At 39.7% G+C, this 15,711-nt stretch overlaps 1 protein-coding gene across 5 annotated transcripts in view; it reads left to right on the top strand.

The window, feature by feature from the left end:
- The first annotated feature begins 779 nt into the window (after positions 1-779).
- Positions 780-15,711, top strand: part of LOC139754602 (lysosomal alpha-glucosidase-like) — a 328,644-nt gene continuing 313,712 nt past the window's right edge. For 2 of the 5 annotated variants that reach the window (XM_071672035.1, XM_071672030.1), the window contains exons 1-3: positions 785-865; positions 6,366-6,489; positions 12,036-12,446. In XM_071672035.1, the coding sequence (XP_071528136.1) occupies positions 6,400-6,489; positions 12,036-12,446 (501 nt within the window). In that variant the 5' untranslated portion in view covers positions 785-865; positions 6,366-6,399. Of the gene's footprint in view, positions 899-6,365; positions 6,490-12,035; positions 12,447-15,711 lie in introns of all 5 variants that reach the window. The other 3 variants (XM_071672033.1, XM_071672031.1, XM_071672034.1) reach the window with 3 other exon arrangements.

Genomic DNA, 15,711 nt, shown 5'->3' with positions numbered 1-15,711 from the left:
GTTCAAGTACCTCAGCAAATGAAAGTCTTTGGTGTCAAGATCGTCTCACAACAGGTGTAAGGGGGTGAGTATCCTCAGTAGCAGACTGTCAGGAATGGGACTATAAGTAATACCAGCAAATTGATGAAAAGAATTTTACTAAATTCTCAGACAACAATAAATCAAAACTTGGACTTATTACTTGATACTGAAAACAGACACATGAGAAACGAGATTCTCGAGTTATGGCTTGTCTAGTTATACCAAGAAATGCAGTACAGAGAATGGAAATGCTGACTGTCAGGGGAACTATAACATTTTTTAGAGAAATCGTGGAAATTCTGCAATATTCAGTATAACAATATAATACAAGAATCATATCAGAGATATTCAACTACTCAGGTATCGAAATCAAAGCATTTACTTTTGGCAAAAGCTTTTATATCATTGAGAAAGAGTGAAGCATTTTAAGCTCTCTTACTTTGTAAACCTGCATTATTCGCTATATTTTTGTATTTGTGTAGCACATAAAGTTCTATGTATGATTACATAAGAAATGAGAACGTAGATGACTAGGTTTGGCCTGGATGGCTGGGAACTTTGCGGCGAATGCAACTTGAATAGCAACAACAAATAGTAATACCAAGTGTCACCGAATATAAAATTAACGCTCTATCATTTTAATTAAAACTCAAGGTTTGGTTGAAAAGTATGCAAGAAGTAAGATATTCAAATGTTCCTTAAAAAGCTAATTTCTTTTATATATGTATCAATAAGATTATAAGGTAGAGGTGCAGTTGGAGGTATTATGATGGCAGTGTTGGCTGCTGCTTGCTACTGGGGTGACAAGGTGTGTAAGAGTCAGCTGGTCACATAAACACACCGGGTAAGACGTAGGTACATTTCCTTCTGGCACCTCGTAAGCATTTCTTCTTTATCCATTATGACGAAGGCGTGTGATAAGGGGAGAACTTCCAGTTTAGTTCCTCATGTTCAATGATAGCTGTTCGACTCATTTCCAGACGTGTGTTGTGTGATAATAGGAAGAGGGTTGAAGTTTCAGTTTAAGGGTACCAGAAAAATAACTATAAATTGATAGATTAGGGCTAGAGTTCTGTGACGTTGCTAGTCCCAAGGCCTCTCTTGGTGTTAAGAGACTATAAAGTTAATATGTTGCAGATAGACAGTACTCAATTTCTCTATATTCATACCCAGCAAGTTATCATACGTGGTCCATTTGCTTCACCTTTATCGAATTTACTCATCGTTTCATATATTTCTTCTCTCTAGAAGATTATTTGATCCATTGGACTCACAGCTGCTTAGATTTGGTAATCTTTATCTTACATAAATACTGATCTTGTTACATCAGCTTATCCCTTCATCAGATATACTTTTTGCCATACTCACTGTCTTCAACTTCTCATATCGTTGTAAGATAATTTTAGCTCATTTGCACATCTGTCCATTATATTTTTCAAAGCTGACTCCCTGTTCTCATTTAATGCATGCTCTTCTGAGCTTGTTTATACATTGCTTATGACTTGCACCTTTCATATCTTCCATATCTGTTCCAAAGCAGATTCCTCCTCTCTTTTGCTGTCCTACACCTTTCATTGAACCACCATCTTTTCCTTGAATCTATCTCTAGAATTCATAAATATGCTAAGTGATACTTCTCTTGTATATTTCATAAAAGTGGCTCTACTGACGACCTTTATCCACCTCATTTAACTCTTCCTCCCAGTCAGTTCCTTTCAACTCTTCTTTCAACATCCCGTAGTTTCCTTTTTTGAAGTTTCACTTCCTTGTAACTATATTTTTTTGTATCTTACAGGTTATGAGCAATTATGAATTTGAAACTCTTAGATTTACCTTAAGCAGAAGAATGCAATTTCTTATATTTCACTCGCCTGATTTGTAAATATTAGGTCTAAATTAGAAAGTTTATCATCATTCCCTTGCCCACTTACTTCCAGTTACATGTTGATGTAATAGGTTTTTTTTGTAACTGGATTTAGTAATATATCCTTCCATGTATTTTCAGCAGCTCTACAAATTCATCCCTGTCAAAATTACTTTTGATGTCTTCGGTTAGGACTAATCTACTTGAATTTTTTTCATCACTCAGAAGAAATCATCCAATTTTTGCAAACAGTTGAAGTTGAGCTCAACTTCCTTAGCAAATGAAGGTCTTTGGTGTCAAGATCGTCTCAGTTACAACAGGAGTAAGGAGATGAGTATCCACAGTAGCAGACTGTGTCAGGAATAGGACGATAAATAATACCAGCAAACTGATAAAGAGAATTTCACTAACTTCCCAGACAACAATAAATTAAAACTTGGACTTATTACTTGATACTGTTCATTTTGATCTGTTCTCTTACCATCGGTGATTGGTGGCACATATACTGTTGCTGTTATTATTCTCTCCTTGGATTATTGGACCTCTTCAAGTGCTAGATCCTGCAGAGGACCAGAATTATGAAAATCATGTCCAAGAAGAAAAATCTGTCTGGGAACAAATCCAGATAGTATGTCACTTTGAACTTTTTTTCCTGGAGCTAAAGTGCATCACTTTCAGGCTGATATATTTCGACATGGAGATGGCAAAGATATTTCTCATTGAAGTGCTCTGTCAGCCATTTCTACTTACTAGTGGATTGAGATCAGAGAACGGCAGAATGTGTTCACTCTGAACACACACCTTGCTTTGTTGTACACTTCATGTGTATGCCAAAGACTCAGTTAAATGCATCCACTGACCAGCTGGACATCAACTTTCTGATTTGGTTTTGGACTGAGCAGACACTTTGACAACAACCTAAGTTGCAACAGAGTATGGTGGAATGACATTGTTCATTAGTATAACCACTCATTCCAGCCATGCTTTCCTTTTCATACCTCCCATGTTGCCGTCACAATTTTCCTGCTCTTATGATATGATTTTCAAAAATATATCACCCTATAGCCAGCTGTTTCTGTGGATGAATTATTGGCATGTATTTATAGGTGTTTAGTTGTCATGTGTGGCAACTTCCTCAGTATGTGACAGAAAGAAGACGAGACTTCCTTTTAGTAGTGTAGATTATTTATGCAGTGAAATTCTAATCTAACATACTAATTATAAGAAGAGCAGTATTAGAAGCAAAATTCCTCTATATCCTGAATTTTCCCCCTCTGAGGTATAAGGAATTCATGAATTGATATTTTAATTGTAAATTTACCTTTACGGAAGTGATATTGTGGTTTATGGTTTCCATCTCCAGAGAATGAAGGAATAGAAAAGATGATACGCTGTCACATGTTCTGACACCCAGCATCCCAAACTGGGGTCAGGAACTAATGGACTATTCCATTACATCCCAAACTCAGTCCTTGCTGGACTAAATTTTTGATGTAACAGACTTTCATTGAAATTTTTATTAGACTGCAGACTTAATCCATTGGGGTCCAAATTGTCTGTTATAAGCTAAATCCAGGTACAGTAAAATCTTTTATTAGAGTTGGGATTACTCTGCTATAATATAGTACTTCCCAAAAATATGTTACCCTAGCAGCCAGCAATATATTTCCAGCCCCCCCAAAAAGGATGAATTGGCAACTTTGTATGGTTGTTAGTGACTATGCCTTGAAATTTTTACAAATAGAAGAGAGACCATCTTTTTATGGTGGAGATTTACATGAAACAATTTATTTATTTATTTATTTATTTATTTATTATACTTTGTCACTGTCTCCCGCATTAGCAAGGTAGTGCAAGGAATCACCCATACGCGCATGTACATACCTGTACATTTCATTGTATACATATACAGATATACTCATGTACATATTAATACTTGCTGCCTTCATCCATTCCCGTTACCACCTTGCCACACATGAAATGGCACCCCCCTCCCCCTGCACACGCTCAAGGTAGTGCTAGGAAAAGACGACAAAGACCACATTTGTTCACACTCAGTCTCTAGCTGTCATGTGTAATGCACCGAAACCACAGCTCCCTTTCCACATCCAGACCCTACAAAACTTTCAATGCTTTACCCCAGACGCTTCACATGCCCTAGTTCAATCCATTGACAGCACGTCAACCCCAGTATACCACATCGTTCCAATTTACTCTATTTCTTGCATGCCTTTCACCCTCCTGTATGTTCAGGCCCCAATCGCTCAAAATCTTTTTCACTCCATCCTTCCACCTCCAGTTTGGTCTCCCACTTTTCCTTGTTCCTTCCATCTCTGACACATACATCCTCTTTGTCAATCTTTCCTCACTCATTCTCTCCATGGTGACCAAACCACTTCAATACACCTCTTCTGCTCTCTCAACCTCACTGTTTTTTTATTACCACACATCTCTCTTATCCTTTCATTACTTACTCGATCAAACCACCTCACACCACATATTGTCCTCAGACATATCATTTCCAACATATCCACCATCCTCAGCACAACCCTGTCTATAGCCCATGCCTCACAACCACATAACATTGTTGGAACCACTATTTCTTCAAACATACCCATTTTTGCTCTCTGAGATAATGTTCTTGCCGTCCACACATTCTTCAACGCTCCCAGAATGTTCGCCCCCTCCCCCACCCTTTGACTCACTTCCGCTTCCATGGTTCCATCCGCTGCTAAATCCACTCCCAGACATATAAAACACTTTTTATTCCTCCAGTTTTTCTCCATTCAAACTTACCTCCCTATTGACTTGACCCTCAACCCTACTGAACCTAATAACCTTGCTCTCATTTACATTTACTCTCAGCTTTCTTCTTTCCCACACTTTACCAAACTCAGTCTTCAGCTTCTGCAGTTTCTCACCCAAATCAGCCACCAGAGCTGTATCATCAGTGAACAACAACTGACTCACTTCCCAAGCCCTCTCATCGACAACAGACTGCATACTTGCCCCTCTCTCCAAAACTCTTGCATTCACCTCCCTAATAATCCCAACCATAAACAAATTAAACAGCCATGGAGACATCATGCACCCCTGCCGCAAACCGCCATTCATTGGGAACCAATCACTTTCCTCTCGTCCTACTTGTACACATGCCTTACATCCTCGATAAAAACTTTTCACTGCTTCTAGCAACTTACCTCCCACACCATGTACTCTTAATACCTTCCACAGAGCTTCTCTATCAACTCTATGCTATGCCTTCTCCAGATCCATAAACGCTGCATACAAATCCATCTATTTTTTTAAGTATTTCTCACATACATTCTTCTAAGCAAACAACTGATCCACACATCCTCTACCACTTCTGAAATCACACTGCTCTTCCCCAATCTGATGCTCTGTATATGCCTTCACCCTCTCAATCAATACCCTCCCATATTATTTCCCAGGAATACTCAACACTGTACTCAACAAACTTATAACTCCGTGATTTGAACACTCACCTTTATCCCCTTTGCATTTGTACAATGGCACTATGCATGCATTCCGCCAATCCTCAGGCACTTCACCATGAGCCATACATACATTGAATATCCTCACCAACCAGTCAACAACACAGTCACCACCTTGCCAGCTTTCATCTTCTGCAAAGCTTTCACTACCTCTTCTCTGTTTACCAAACCATTCTCCCTGACCCTCTCATTTCGCACACCACCTCGACCAAAACACCCTACATCTGCCACTCTATCATCAAACACATTCAACAGACCTTCAAAATACTCACTCCATCTCCTCACTTCACCATTACTTCTTATTACCTCCCCATTATCCCCCTTCACCAATGTTCCCATTTGTTCTCTTGACTTACACACTTTATTTACCTCCTTCCAAAGCATCTTTTTATTCTCCCTAAGATTTAACGATACTCTCTTACCCCAACTCTCATTTGCCCTCTTTTTCACCTCTTGCACCTTTCTCTTGACCCCTTGCTTCTTTCTATTATACATCTCAGTCATTTGCACTATTTCCTTGCAAAAATCATCCAAATGCCGCTCTCTTATCTTTCACTAACAATCTTACTTCTTCAACCCACCACTCACTACCCATTCTAATCTGCCCACCTCCCACCTTTCTCATGCCACAGACATCTTTTGTGCAAGCCATCACTGCTTCCCTAAATACATCCCATTCCTACCCCACTCCCCTTACGTCATTTGCTCTCCCCTTTTTCCATTCTGCACTCAATCTCTCCTGGTGCTTCCTCACACAAGCCTCCTTTCCAAGCTCACCTACTCTCACCACTCTCTTCATCCCAACATGCTCTCTTCTTTTCTGAAAACCCATACAAATCTTCACCTTCGCCTCCACAAGATAAATAAGTTAATTAACATTTATTATTATCTTGATTTGTCATTGGTAAAAAATGGTATAGATTAGATAAGGAATTCCATATGATTTGGTAATAATTTTTCTTCAGATTATGAGGTTGGATTGACTTCAGTTGAAAGACGATGGGGAAGTACCAGTTCCAGCAGGTCAAAGGGAGGACAGAAAGATCCCATTTAGAGGATCCTGCACACACTAATGTAAAATCAACTAAGGTAGTGTCCAAGATTTAAGTTTCTATTCTCTTTTGTGCAATATATTTCCTTTTTCAGGTTTTACTGTATTGAATTTTGTGTTGTGTCTTTTTTGTTACATTCATTCGTTGCAGAGTAGTACATAAAGATTCTTCCATCATCCCCTGTATGTAGCAGCTTACCATTTAGATATACAGGTAGATTATAGAAAGTCTGTAATCCATGGCTGCGTATGGATTTTAGAGTTGAGCTGTGCAACTTTATTTGCTTACATATACATAGGGAGAGCATGTCAGTGTTGTAGTAGGGGAAGTGCATGTAGCTAGGGGTAAATAGAAGCAAGCATAGAATGTAGAGTGCATACAGTACATCAACATGGTAGGATATGGGCCTGATTGGGTCCAGGGACCCAAGTGGGTACAAAGCATTTATGGCACTGGTGTAATACAAGTAAGGCAATATTGGATATACATACACACATTACCAGCATTCAGGTTGGAGATTGATAGTATACAAGGATATAAATCTTGATGACAAAGCAAATACTAAATTGGTGGGTCATAATACATCACTTATGTGGCATATGATACGCAGGATGTTGTTGCACTGGTAGTTATAGATGATATGATATGATAGAAGGATATTCAAGATGTGTCATTGTTAATGAGATAATCACCAAGCTCTTGATACATCAGGCATTGAGGCTTGATAGTGCTGATTCTAGGATACTCTCCAGTATAATGTTCAGGTGCATGTCTATCAGGTGCAAAGTAGGGCTAACATTTGGGAAATTCATCATTGTTTTTTTGCATCTTGCCAATCATACCTGTAACATGGGTGTATTCTGGCAGTTTCAGTATTACAGTGTTTCGTAAGCCTAAAGTGATTGTGATAATACAGCTGCTAGGTCTTGCCGTCCCTCTACCTCTTTGGAGTTCTTAATTCCTCATTGGCTGTTTTGATGAGGATGATGTGGACTGACTGATGCCTGAGGCAGTACCTTGGGATTAGACCTTCAGCTGCATTATTTGAGGAGGGTCCTGAATATTTTCTCCCCTTGCATCTGTCAAAGCATTCAGAACTCAGCTTTACTATGTAGTCAGGCTGGTAAAACCAGCTCTGTTATGGGCTAAGCATGATTCTCCCCTGGCACATATTCCTCTTTTTGTTAAGGAGGCCCCTTCAAATTTTTACCAAGGTGAAGACTTGTCTGTTAGACTTTTTCACCAAAAGCTTGATAGAACATTTGGAGTTTATGCCTTACAGTTTCTGAGCTCTGCCAATATGTCATACCCCTCATGTTTCCCTTTTAATCAAGAGCCCTTTCTAGGTCATATTATACTGTGAGTCCTGTCGTTATCCTTGGCTGTGAAAGACAATGATTCTTGAGCTTTTTAAGAGGAAATTAATTTGGGAAAGATGCTTTTAAAAAACCAGGTAGTCATGGAAGCAAGTCGCCTTGATTAATATATGATGGTCAGTTATGGTTTATGGAGACCATGTATTACCTGAAGGTTCCTACTTGATAATATCAATTCACAGTGGGTTTGATTTTGCTTGTGCTCAGATTTTTCTCTTCCATAATGATCTCTATATGGAGGAGGATCATGTATAATATCAAATAAACTCTCACCTGGTTCAGACAGCATATTGCTGTGTTTTAAGGATATAATTGAGATCATGTGGCTAAATCCTTTTCTGGAGAGAGGCCAAGGCTATTCTTTGAACTTTTAGACTCTGTTTCCTACTGGGGATTTTTTGGCTGATCTTGAGATGCTCATGTTTTCAGAACACTAGGAATCTTTAGAATATTAAGAGCCTTCCCAGATTTTGCATTTTATAAGTGTGTATGGAAATGAATATTCTTGGTCTGTTACAGACTTTCTCCAAGTACTTCCATACTTAAGGTTAGGACAGAGTTCCCTTACTTGAAGTTGAACAATATTTTTCCTGGTTTCCTCAAGTTTAAGGGAATTTAAAGACAATGAATCCCTCATTTTTTTTATTCATCCACCTTCATGCATGCCCTTCTGGCAAATCTTTTCAACTCATGGCAGGTATTTCTGCCCTACATGAATGTTTTCCCTCCCTGACAGATCATTTGATTGAGCTAAAGTTAATCAAGGAAGTCTAGGGGCAAGCTTAAAAAATTTTCTGTCCCTTTTAAAGACATCTGTGTGGTCTTTAGGTTCTCAGCATCAGTGCATATGGCAGGTTGTGAAGTCTTTTGATAAGAATGAACAGGTGGAGTTATTGCAATCCTACTCTTCTGTTACTTCCTTTTTCCTCATGGAAATCCGAAAGGCTCTCAGAGTTAGACTTTTGAAAGCTGTTGAATTTAGACAACCCTTTTTCATTAACTGTTTTATATAAGCTTAGTAATGTTTAGATAACCGTTTTCATTAACCCTGCCTCATTTAAGCTTGGTACAAAAAGAGAAAATGATTTTATGAGTCTTTTGTTCCCTAGCTAAATAGGAATTATCCCAGAGGACTTCATCACTCCTGTCCTCCATTAAGTAATAAGGCATCTAAGCATCAGCCTGCCAGAGGCAGAGTTTTTCTTTCCAGGCACCCCTTTCAAGCTCAGTGACCTTGATCAGCAGGTAAATTCACCACACAATAGCTTATGGCCAGTTGGTGATTGTTTCCAGTACTTATGAGAGTTTTGGAAGTTTATCAGTTGAGTATTCCAAATGTCAGAAGAAGAGGTCTTGGATGGATTTGGAAATCTTAAGCACCCCTCTCAGTGGAAGCTTTTGGACAACCCCACTCCTTACAGAATTAGTTAAACCAAAAGATCATAGAACCTGTCATGAGGCCAGTATTTATCAACTGTCTTTCCAGTCCAGAAAAAGAATCATTTGAGATATATCTCTCCAGAGCACCTACATTCAGAACCACAAGTTCAAGATGACCATGTTGTAAAGCATCAGCCTTTCCTTATAGTTAGATGACTTGACAGTCAGCCTAGATGTAAAAGGTACCTATTGGCACTTTCCCATACTTTCAAGAATGAGAATGTATTTAGCACTCATGATTGGGAAACTGGCATGTTACTCCAACATGATTCCTTTTGATTTATGTGATGTCCCTTAAGATATTTTCTAGACTAATCTTACCCTTACTCCCAAAACTTACTTACCTCAAAGTGATGGTGTTAGAGTATCTTGAACTATTTTCTAGTGATGACACCACTATGAGAATGCTCCAAGCAAGGGCTTCAACTCATGAAGACCCCTCAGAATGTAGGCTTTATCACTGACCAAGGCATATCTCCTGTAATTCCTGGCCAAACTTACATGGCTCTGAAGATGATGGAGTACTGTACTCAGATGGTCTACCCTTGTCTCCCTAAGGACAAGCCCAAGATTATGCATGTGCTACTCCTTCTGTACTGTCCCATATCCTTGATATCTTCAAAATTAGGCTTGATCATTACTTGTCACTCTCCGGTATTGAATAATTAATTTAATCAGTTATCATAATGCAGTGGTATATCATGGTACCTTCTCAACACTGATCTCTCCCTGGCCATGCTGTGGTAACATACCAATATTGATTAACCCATGTCACCTGCTTTGAGAGAGTAAGTGAGAGTTCTTGTATCATTCTTCAACATCAGGAATAATATAGCATGTTAGCCGATGGGATGCAAGACTTATTCATGTTCATTCTACCTTATGACTTTCCTATAAAAGTTTCCTTCTGGCATTTTAATCATGCAAGGTATTTATATACCTGTTTTCCATCTGGGTTGTTGCCAGAGGGAGTGGAGGGTGAAGATTGAGCCTTTGCTTTGCTATTCTTTTGTTCTGTTGCTTTCAAGAGGACTATTTTTTTAGCCCAAACCACTTTGCTTGGACCATGGGTCTGTGTATCTATGTTACTCCCCCCCCCTCCCCCCCCCCCCCTCTCTCTCTCTCTCTCTCTCTCTCTCTCTCTCTCTCTCTCTCTCTCTCTCTCTCTCTCTCTCTCTCTCTCTCTCTCTCTCTCTCTCTCTCTCTCGTGCTGGCATTCAATGTATATAATGTTATAGAATAATCTCTTACAAACCAATAAATGTTAAAAGATATATGACAGAAAACAGTACCTCAAATTAGAATGGATTTGAAATATTCATGGGTGAATAAGTGACACTGGCACCCAATCAGTTCACCTAAGGAGTGGGCCCAAGGGGTTACACTAGGTTCATTAGAGTGTTAGAATAACCTAGGTTATGAAAGTGGTTGCAATTTATGGAATGCAAATTAGATCACGAGTAATTGTGACACTGGTGTACCACCAGTGTTTTCATTAACAGTTTTGATTACTATTCATGTGTATTAGAGGGAGAGAGTTTTATACCTGTGTTGCCCCATGTCTTAACCATGTATATGAGTACCATTTCTTTACTCTTATGTATGTATGCGCATACATACACACTGCAACATATGCCAGATACATTAGGTAACTTAGTTGGAAAGAGGTACATCAGTTTTGCATGGCCTCTGCACTGGTGCCTGGTGCGAAAGAAAGTCTGATGAACCCCCTTCAGGATGCTGGGGGGGCCACTTGTTGTTGGCTAAAGCCAGATTCAGATGGAGTGGCTGTGTTGTTGCTCATCTAAGCTTGTTTGCATGCACAATGTCTTTGTTATATGAGTTGCTTACTCAGATATCAGAATAATCATCATTGGAGGTAGCCTCCTTCCTATCTCTGGTTGAAGACTGTGGGTCTTTAGGACTCAAAGTCAGAGCTAAAGCCTTAGTATTGGTCGTGCTTGTTCATTGGTCAGGCTTTTAGAAGGGTCAGTAATGGGATGTGTGATATGATCTTTGGTCATTGACCAACCTTGCGATATAAGTGGGCCCAGTTGCTGTGTCTTCACAAACATCACTAATGGCCAGAAAGCATTCATCACTCTATCACAGCATCTCAATACACTCCACTATGCCCAGTCACATGGAATTTCTACAGCACAGATGCAACTGCAGAAGGTTGATGAAGCCCAGTTTTAAGGGGCAATATGAGTGTAAAACTCATTCCGTGTGATACACAAATAATAGTCATTGACCTGGCCAAGGTCAGCCTTGGGAGAAGGCCCCTTCATGTTTGTGGAGATGGGATTTTTATGGATTTTAGAAGTACATGTACTGCATGGATCACAGACTATGATCTGGATGCTATATGTTGTAACTGTAATGCATACAGGTTTTAGATATTATTTGTGTGTTATGTGTAAATGTATGACACTAAATAAAACATGACATGGTCATTTACTGAGATCTGTTATTAGAAACTCATTTTCAGAATTGTGGTGATCTTGAATGTGCTGTTACGCAGATTTTGGAAGTTTTTGGATTTTAGAAAATTGGATTCTTAGTTTTCTGTCTATTATTGCATTTATGTGACCTTCAGTCACTCAACTAGTGCTTACTGCCAGTTATTCTTGGTGTTCATTTTAATGTTATAAGGGCACACTTTTTACATACATTGTACTGGTATTAATTTTTAGATGATATAGCAGATTGATGCCTTGCCCAAAGTGATTTTTTCCCATTCCCTAATTAGTTTTATCTTTTTCAGATATGTGTATGGACCAGCTTCACTGTTGTAGCATTTCTTACTGGCTTTTTGTTGACTGCAAGTATTTTTTTGTTTCCCTCAAGATTATTGGATAACATTACCCATATAAATCCTCAGTTTACCACTGCTGCTAATGATGTGCAGAAGTCCAAGGATTATGCCAAATGGGTCAAGAATTTGACTGATGAGAAAAACTGTGGTATTTATTGTTTATTTTATATTATGGTACCAGAAAATCCTAAGGACAAAGAGCTTGACTTCATTCCTGTCGCCAAAACATCTCCTAGTAAGGCTGATGAAAAACAATGTAGTGGTATTCCATTGAGCATGCGATTTGATTGTCACCCAGGTGATTCACCCAGTCAGTCATCATGTGAAAAGAGAGGATGCTGCTGGGAAGAGGTAAAAGAGGTGAGAGATTAGAATTTTTATTATGATAATTGTGAATTGTCAATGATCTTCATTTGTTGATATTGTGTAAGGCATTGGTCATTTGCATGGTTATAGATATCTCCCTTTTTTTATGTTACCTGAGACAGCACTGGCAGCTGAGGCCCTAATCAAGTCCATCCCATTAATGCATTGCTCATGACAGCTAGAGACTGTGAACAAATGTGACCTTTTTGTCTGTTTTTCCTAATGCTGCTACTTTGTCGAGGTGGGGGTAGCACTGCTGTTTCCTATAGGGTGGGGTAGTGACAGGAATGGATGAGGGCAAGCAAGTATGACTATGTCCATGTATATGTAGTTATGTGTCTGTGTATGTATATGTTGATATGTTTATATATGTATATGTGCGTATATGGGCGTTTATATGTATAATGTGTACTTTAGTGGATGGGCCATTCTTTGTTTGTTTCCTGGCGCTACCTCGCTGACTCAGAAAGTGCGATTATGTATAATAATGATAAAGGAAAATATGTATATAGGGTTGTACAGAGGAGGGATGGATGTGTTGGAAATGATATGTTTAAGGACAATATGTGATGTGAGGTGGTTTGATTGATTAAGTGATGAAGGGATAAGAGAGATGTTTGGTAATAAAACGAGTGTGTTTGAGAGAGCAAAAGTTGGTGTGTTGAAATGGTTTGGATATTTGGAGAGAATGAATGAGGAAAGGTTGACTAAGGGGATATATGTGACAGAGGTGGAGGGAACAAGGAGAAGCGGGGAAACCATATTGGAGGTGGAAGGATGGAGTGAAAAGATTTTGAACCATCGGGGCCTAAACATACGGTAATGTGAGAGGCTTGCAAGGAATAGAGTGAATTGGAATGATATGGTTTACTGAGGTTGATGTGCTGTCAATGGACTGAACCAGGGCATGTGAAACATCTGGGGTAAACCATGGAAAGGTTTGTGAGGCCTTGATGTAGATCGTAGCTGTAGTTTTGGTGCATTCCACATGACAGCTAGAGATTGAGTGTGAACAAATATGGCCTTTTTTTATCTGCTTTCCTGGTGCTACCTTGCTGACATAGGGGGTGGCAGTGCTGTTTCCTGTTGGGCGAAGTGGTGCTGGGAATGGATGAAGGGAAGCGAGTATGAATATGTACGTGGATATATATATGTGTATGGCTATGTATATGTATGTATATGTTGATATGTATATGTATGTGTATGAGCATGTATGTATATATGTGTATATTAGTGCCATTGTACAAAGGCAAAGGGGATAAGAGTGAGTGCTCAAATTACAGAGGTATATGTTTGTTGAGTATTCCGGGTAAATTATATGGGAGGGTATTGATTGAGAGGGTGAAGGCATGTACAGAGCATCAGATTGGGGAAGAGCAGTGTGGTTTCAGAAGTGGTAGAGGATGTGTGGATCAGGTGTCTGCTTTGAAGAATGTATGTGAGAAATACTTAGAAAAGCAAATGGATTTGTATGTAGCATTTATGGATCTGGAGAAGGCATATGATAGAGTTGATAGAGATGCTCTGTGGAAGGTATTAAGAATATATGGTGTGGGAGGCAAGTTGTTAGAAGCAGTGAAAAGTGTTTATCGAGGATGTAAGGCATGTGTACGTGTAGGAAGAGAGGAAAGTGATTGGTTCTCAGTGAATGTAGGATTGCGGCAGGGGTGTGTGATGTCTCCATGGTTGTTTAATTTGTTTATGGATGGGGTTGTTAGGGAGGTGAATGCAAGAGTTTTGGAAAGAGGGGCAAGTATGAAGTCTGTTGTGGATGAGAGAGCTTGGGAAGTGAGTCAGTTGTTGTTTGCTGATGATACCAGGCTGGTGGCTGATTCATGTGAGAAACTGCAGAAGCTGGTGACTGAGTTTGGTAAAGTGTGTGAAAGAAGAAAGTTAAGAGTAAATGTGAATAAGAGCAAGGTTATAAGGTACAGTAGGGTTGAGGGTCAAGGCAATTGGGAGGTAAGTTTGAATGGAGAAAAACTAGAGGAAGTAAAGTGTTTTAGATACCTGGGAGTGGATCTGGCAGCGGATGGAACCATGGAAGTGGAAGTGAATCATAGGGTGGGGGAGGGGGCGAAAATCCTGGGAGCCTTGAAGAATGTGTGGAAGTCGAGAACATTATCTCGGAAAGCAAAAATGGGTATGTTTGAAGGAATAGTGGTTCCAACAATGTTGTATGGTTGCGAGGCGTGGGTTATGGATAGAGTTGTGCGCAGGAGGGTGGATGTGCTGGAAATGAGATGTTTGAGGACAATGTGTGGTGTGAGGTGGTTTGATCGAGTAAGTAACGTAAGGGTAAGAGAGATGTGTGGAAATAAAAAGAGCGTGGTTGAGAGAGCAGAAGAGGGTGTTTTGAAATGTTTTGGACACATGGAGAGAATGAGTGAGGAAAGATTGACCAAGAGGATATATGTGTCGGAGGTGGAGGGAACGAGGAGAAGTGGGAGACCAAATTGGAGGTGGAAAGATGGAGTGAAAAAGATTTTGTGTGACCAGGGCCTGAACATGCAGGAGGGTGAAAGGAGGGCAAGGAATAGAGTGAATTGGATCAATGTGGTATACTGGGGTTGACGTGCTGTCAGTGGATTGAATCAGGGCATGTGAAGCGTCTGGAGTAAACCATGGAAAGTTGTGTGGGGCCTGGATGTGGAAAGGTAGCTGTGGTTTCGGGCATTATTACATGACAGCTAGAGACTGAGTGTGAACGAATGGGGCCTTTGTTGTCTTTTCCTAGTGCTACCTCGCACACATGATGGGGGAGGGGGATGGTATTCCATGTGTGGCGAGGTGGCGATGGGAATGAATAAAGGCAGAAAGTGTGAATTGTGTGCATGGATATATATGTATGTGTCTGTGTGTGTATATATATGTGTACATTGAGATGTATAGGTATGTATATTTGCGTGAGTGGACATGTATGTATATACATTGTGTATGGGGGTGGGTTGGGCCATTTCTTTCGTCTGTTTCCTTGCGCTACCTCGCAAACGCGGGAGACAGCAACAAAGCAAAATAGAAATTAAAAAAAAATAATAATAGAGTGGATTGATCTTTCTTTGTTTTGTGGCACTACCTCGCTGACACAGGAAACGGCGATCAAGTATATTTTCCTCTGCAACAGTGCTGCCTCTCATTTATGTAATTTTTCCTCTCTACAAAGTCATCCATTTCCTTTCTGATCATCTTTTTTTTTTTGAACCCTACAGACCACTTAACAGGGAGATGAGTTCAGTTCTTCGTCTTAATCTACCCACAA

This window comes from Panulirus ornatus, chromosome 17 (assembly GCF_036320965.1).
Source record: "Panulirus ornatus isolate Po-2019 chromosome 17, ASM3632096v1, whole genome shotgun sequence".
Lineage (NCBI taxonomy): Eukaryota > Metazoa > Arthropoda > Malacostraca > Decapoda > Palinuridae > Panulirus > Panulirus ornatus.
This window is presented reverse-complemented; position numbering and strand designations above follow the sequence as displayed.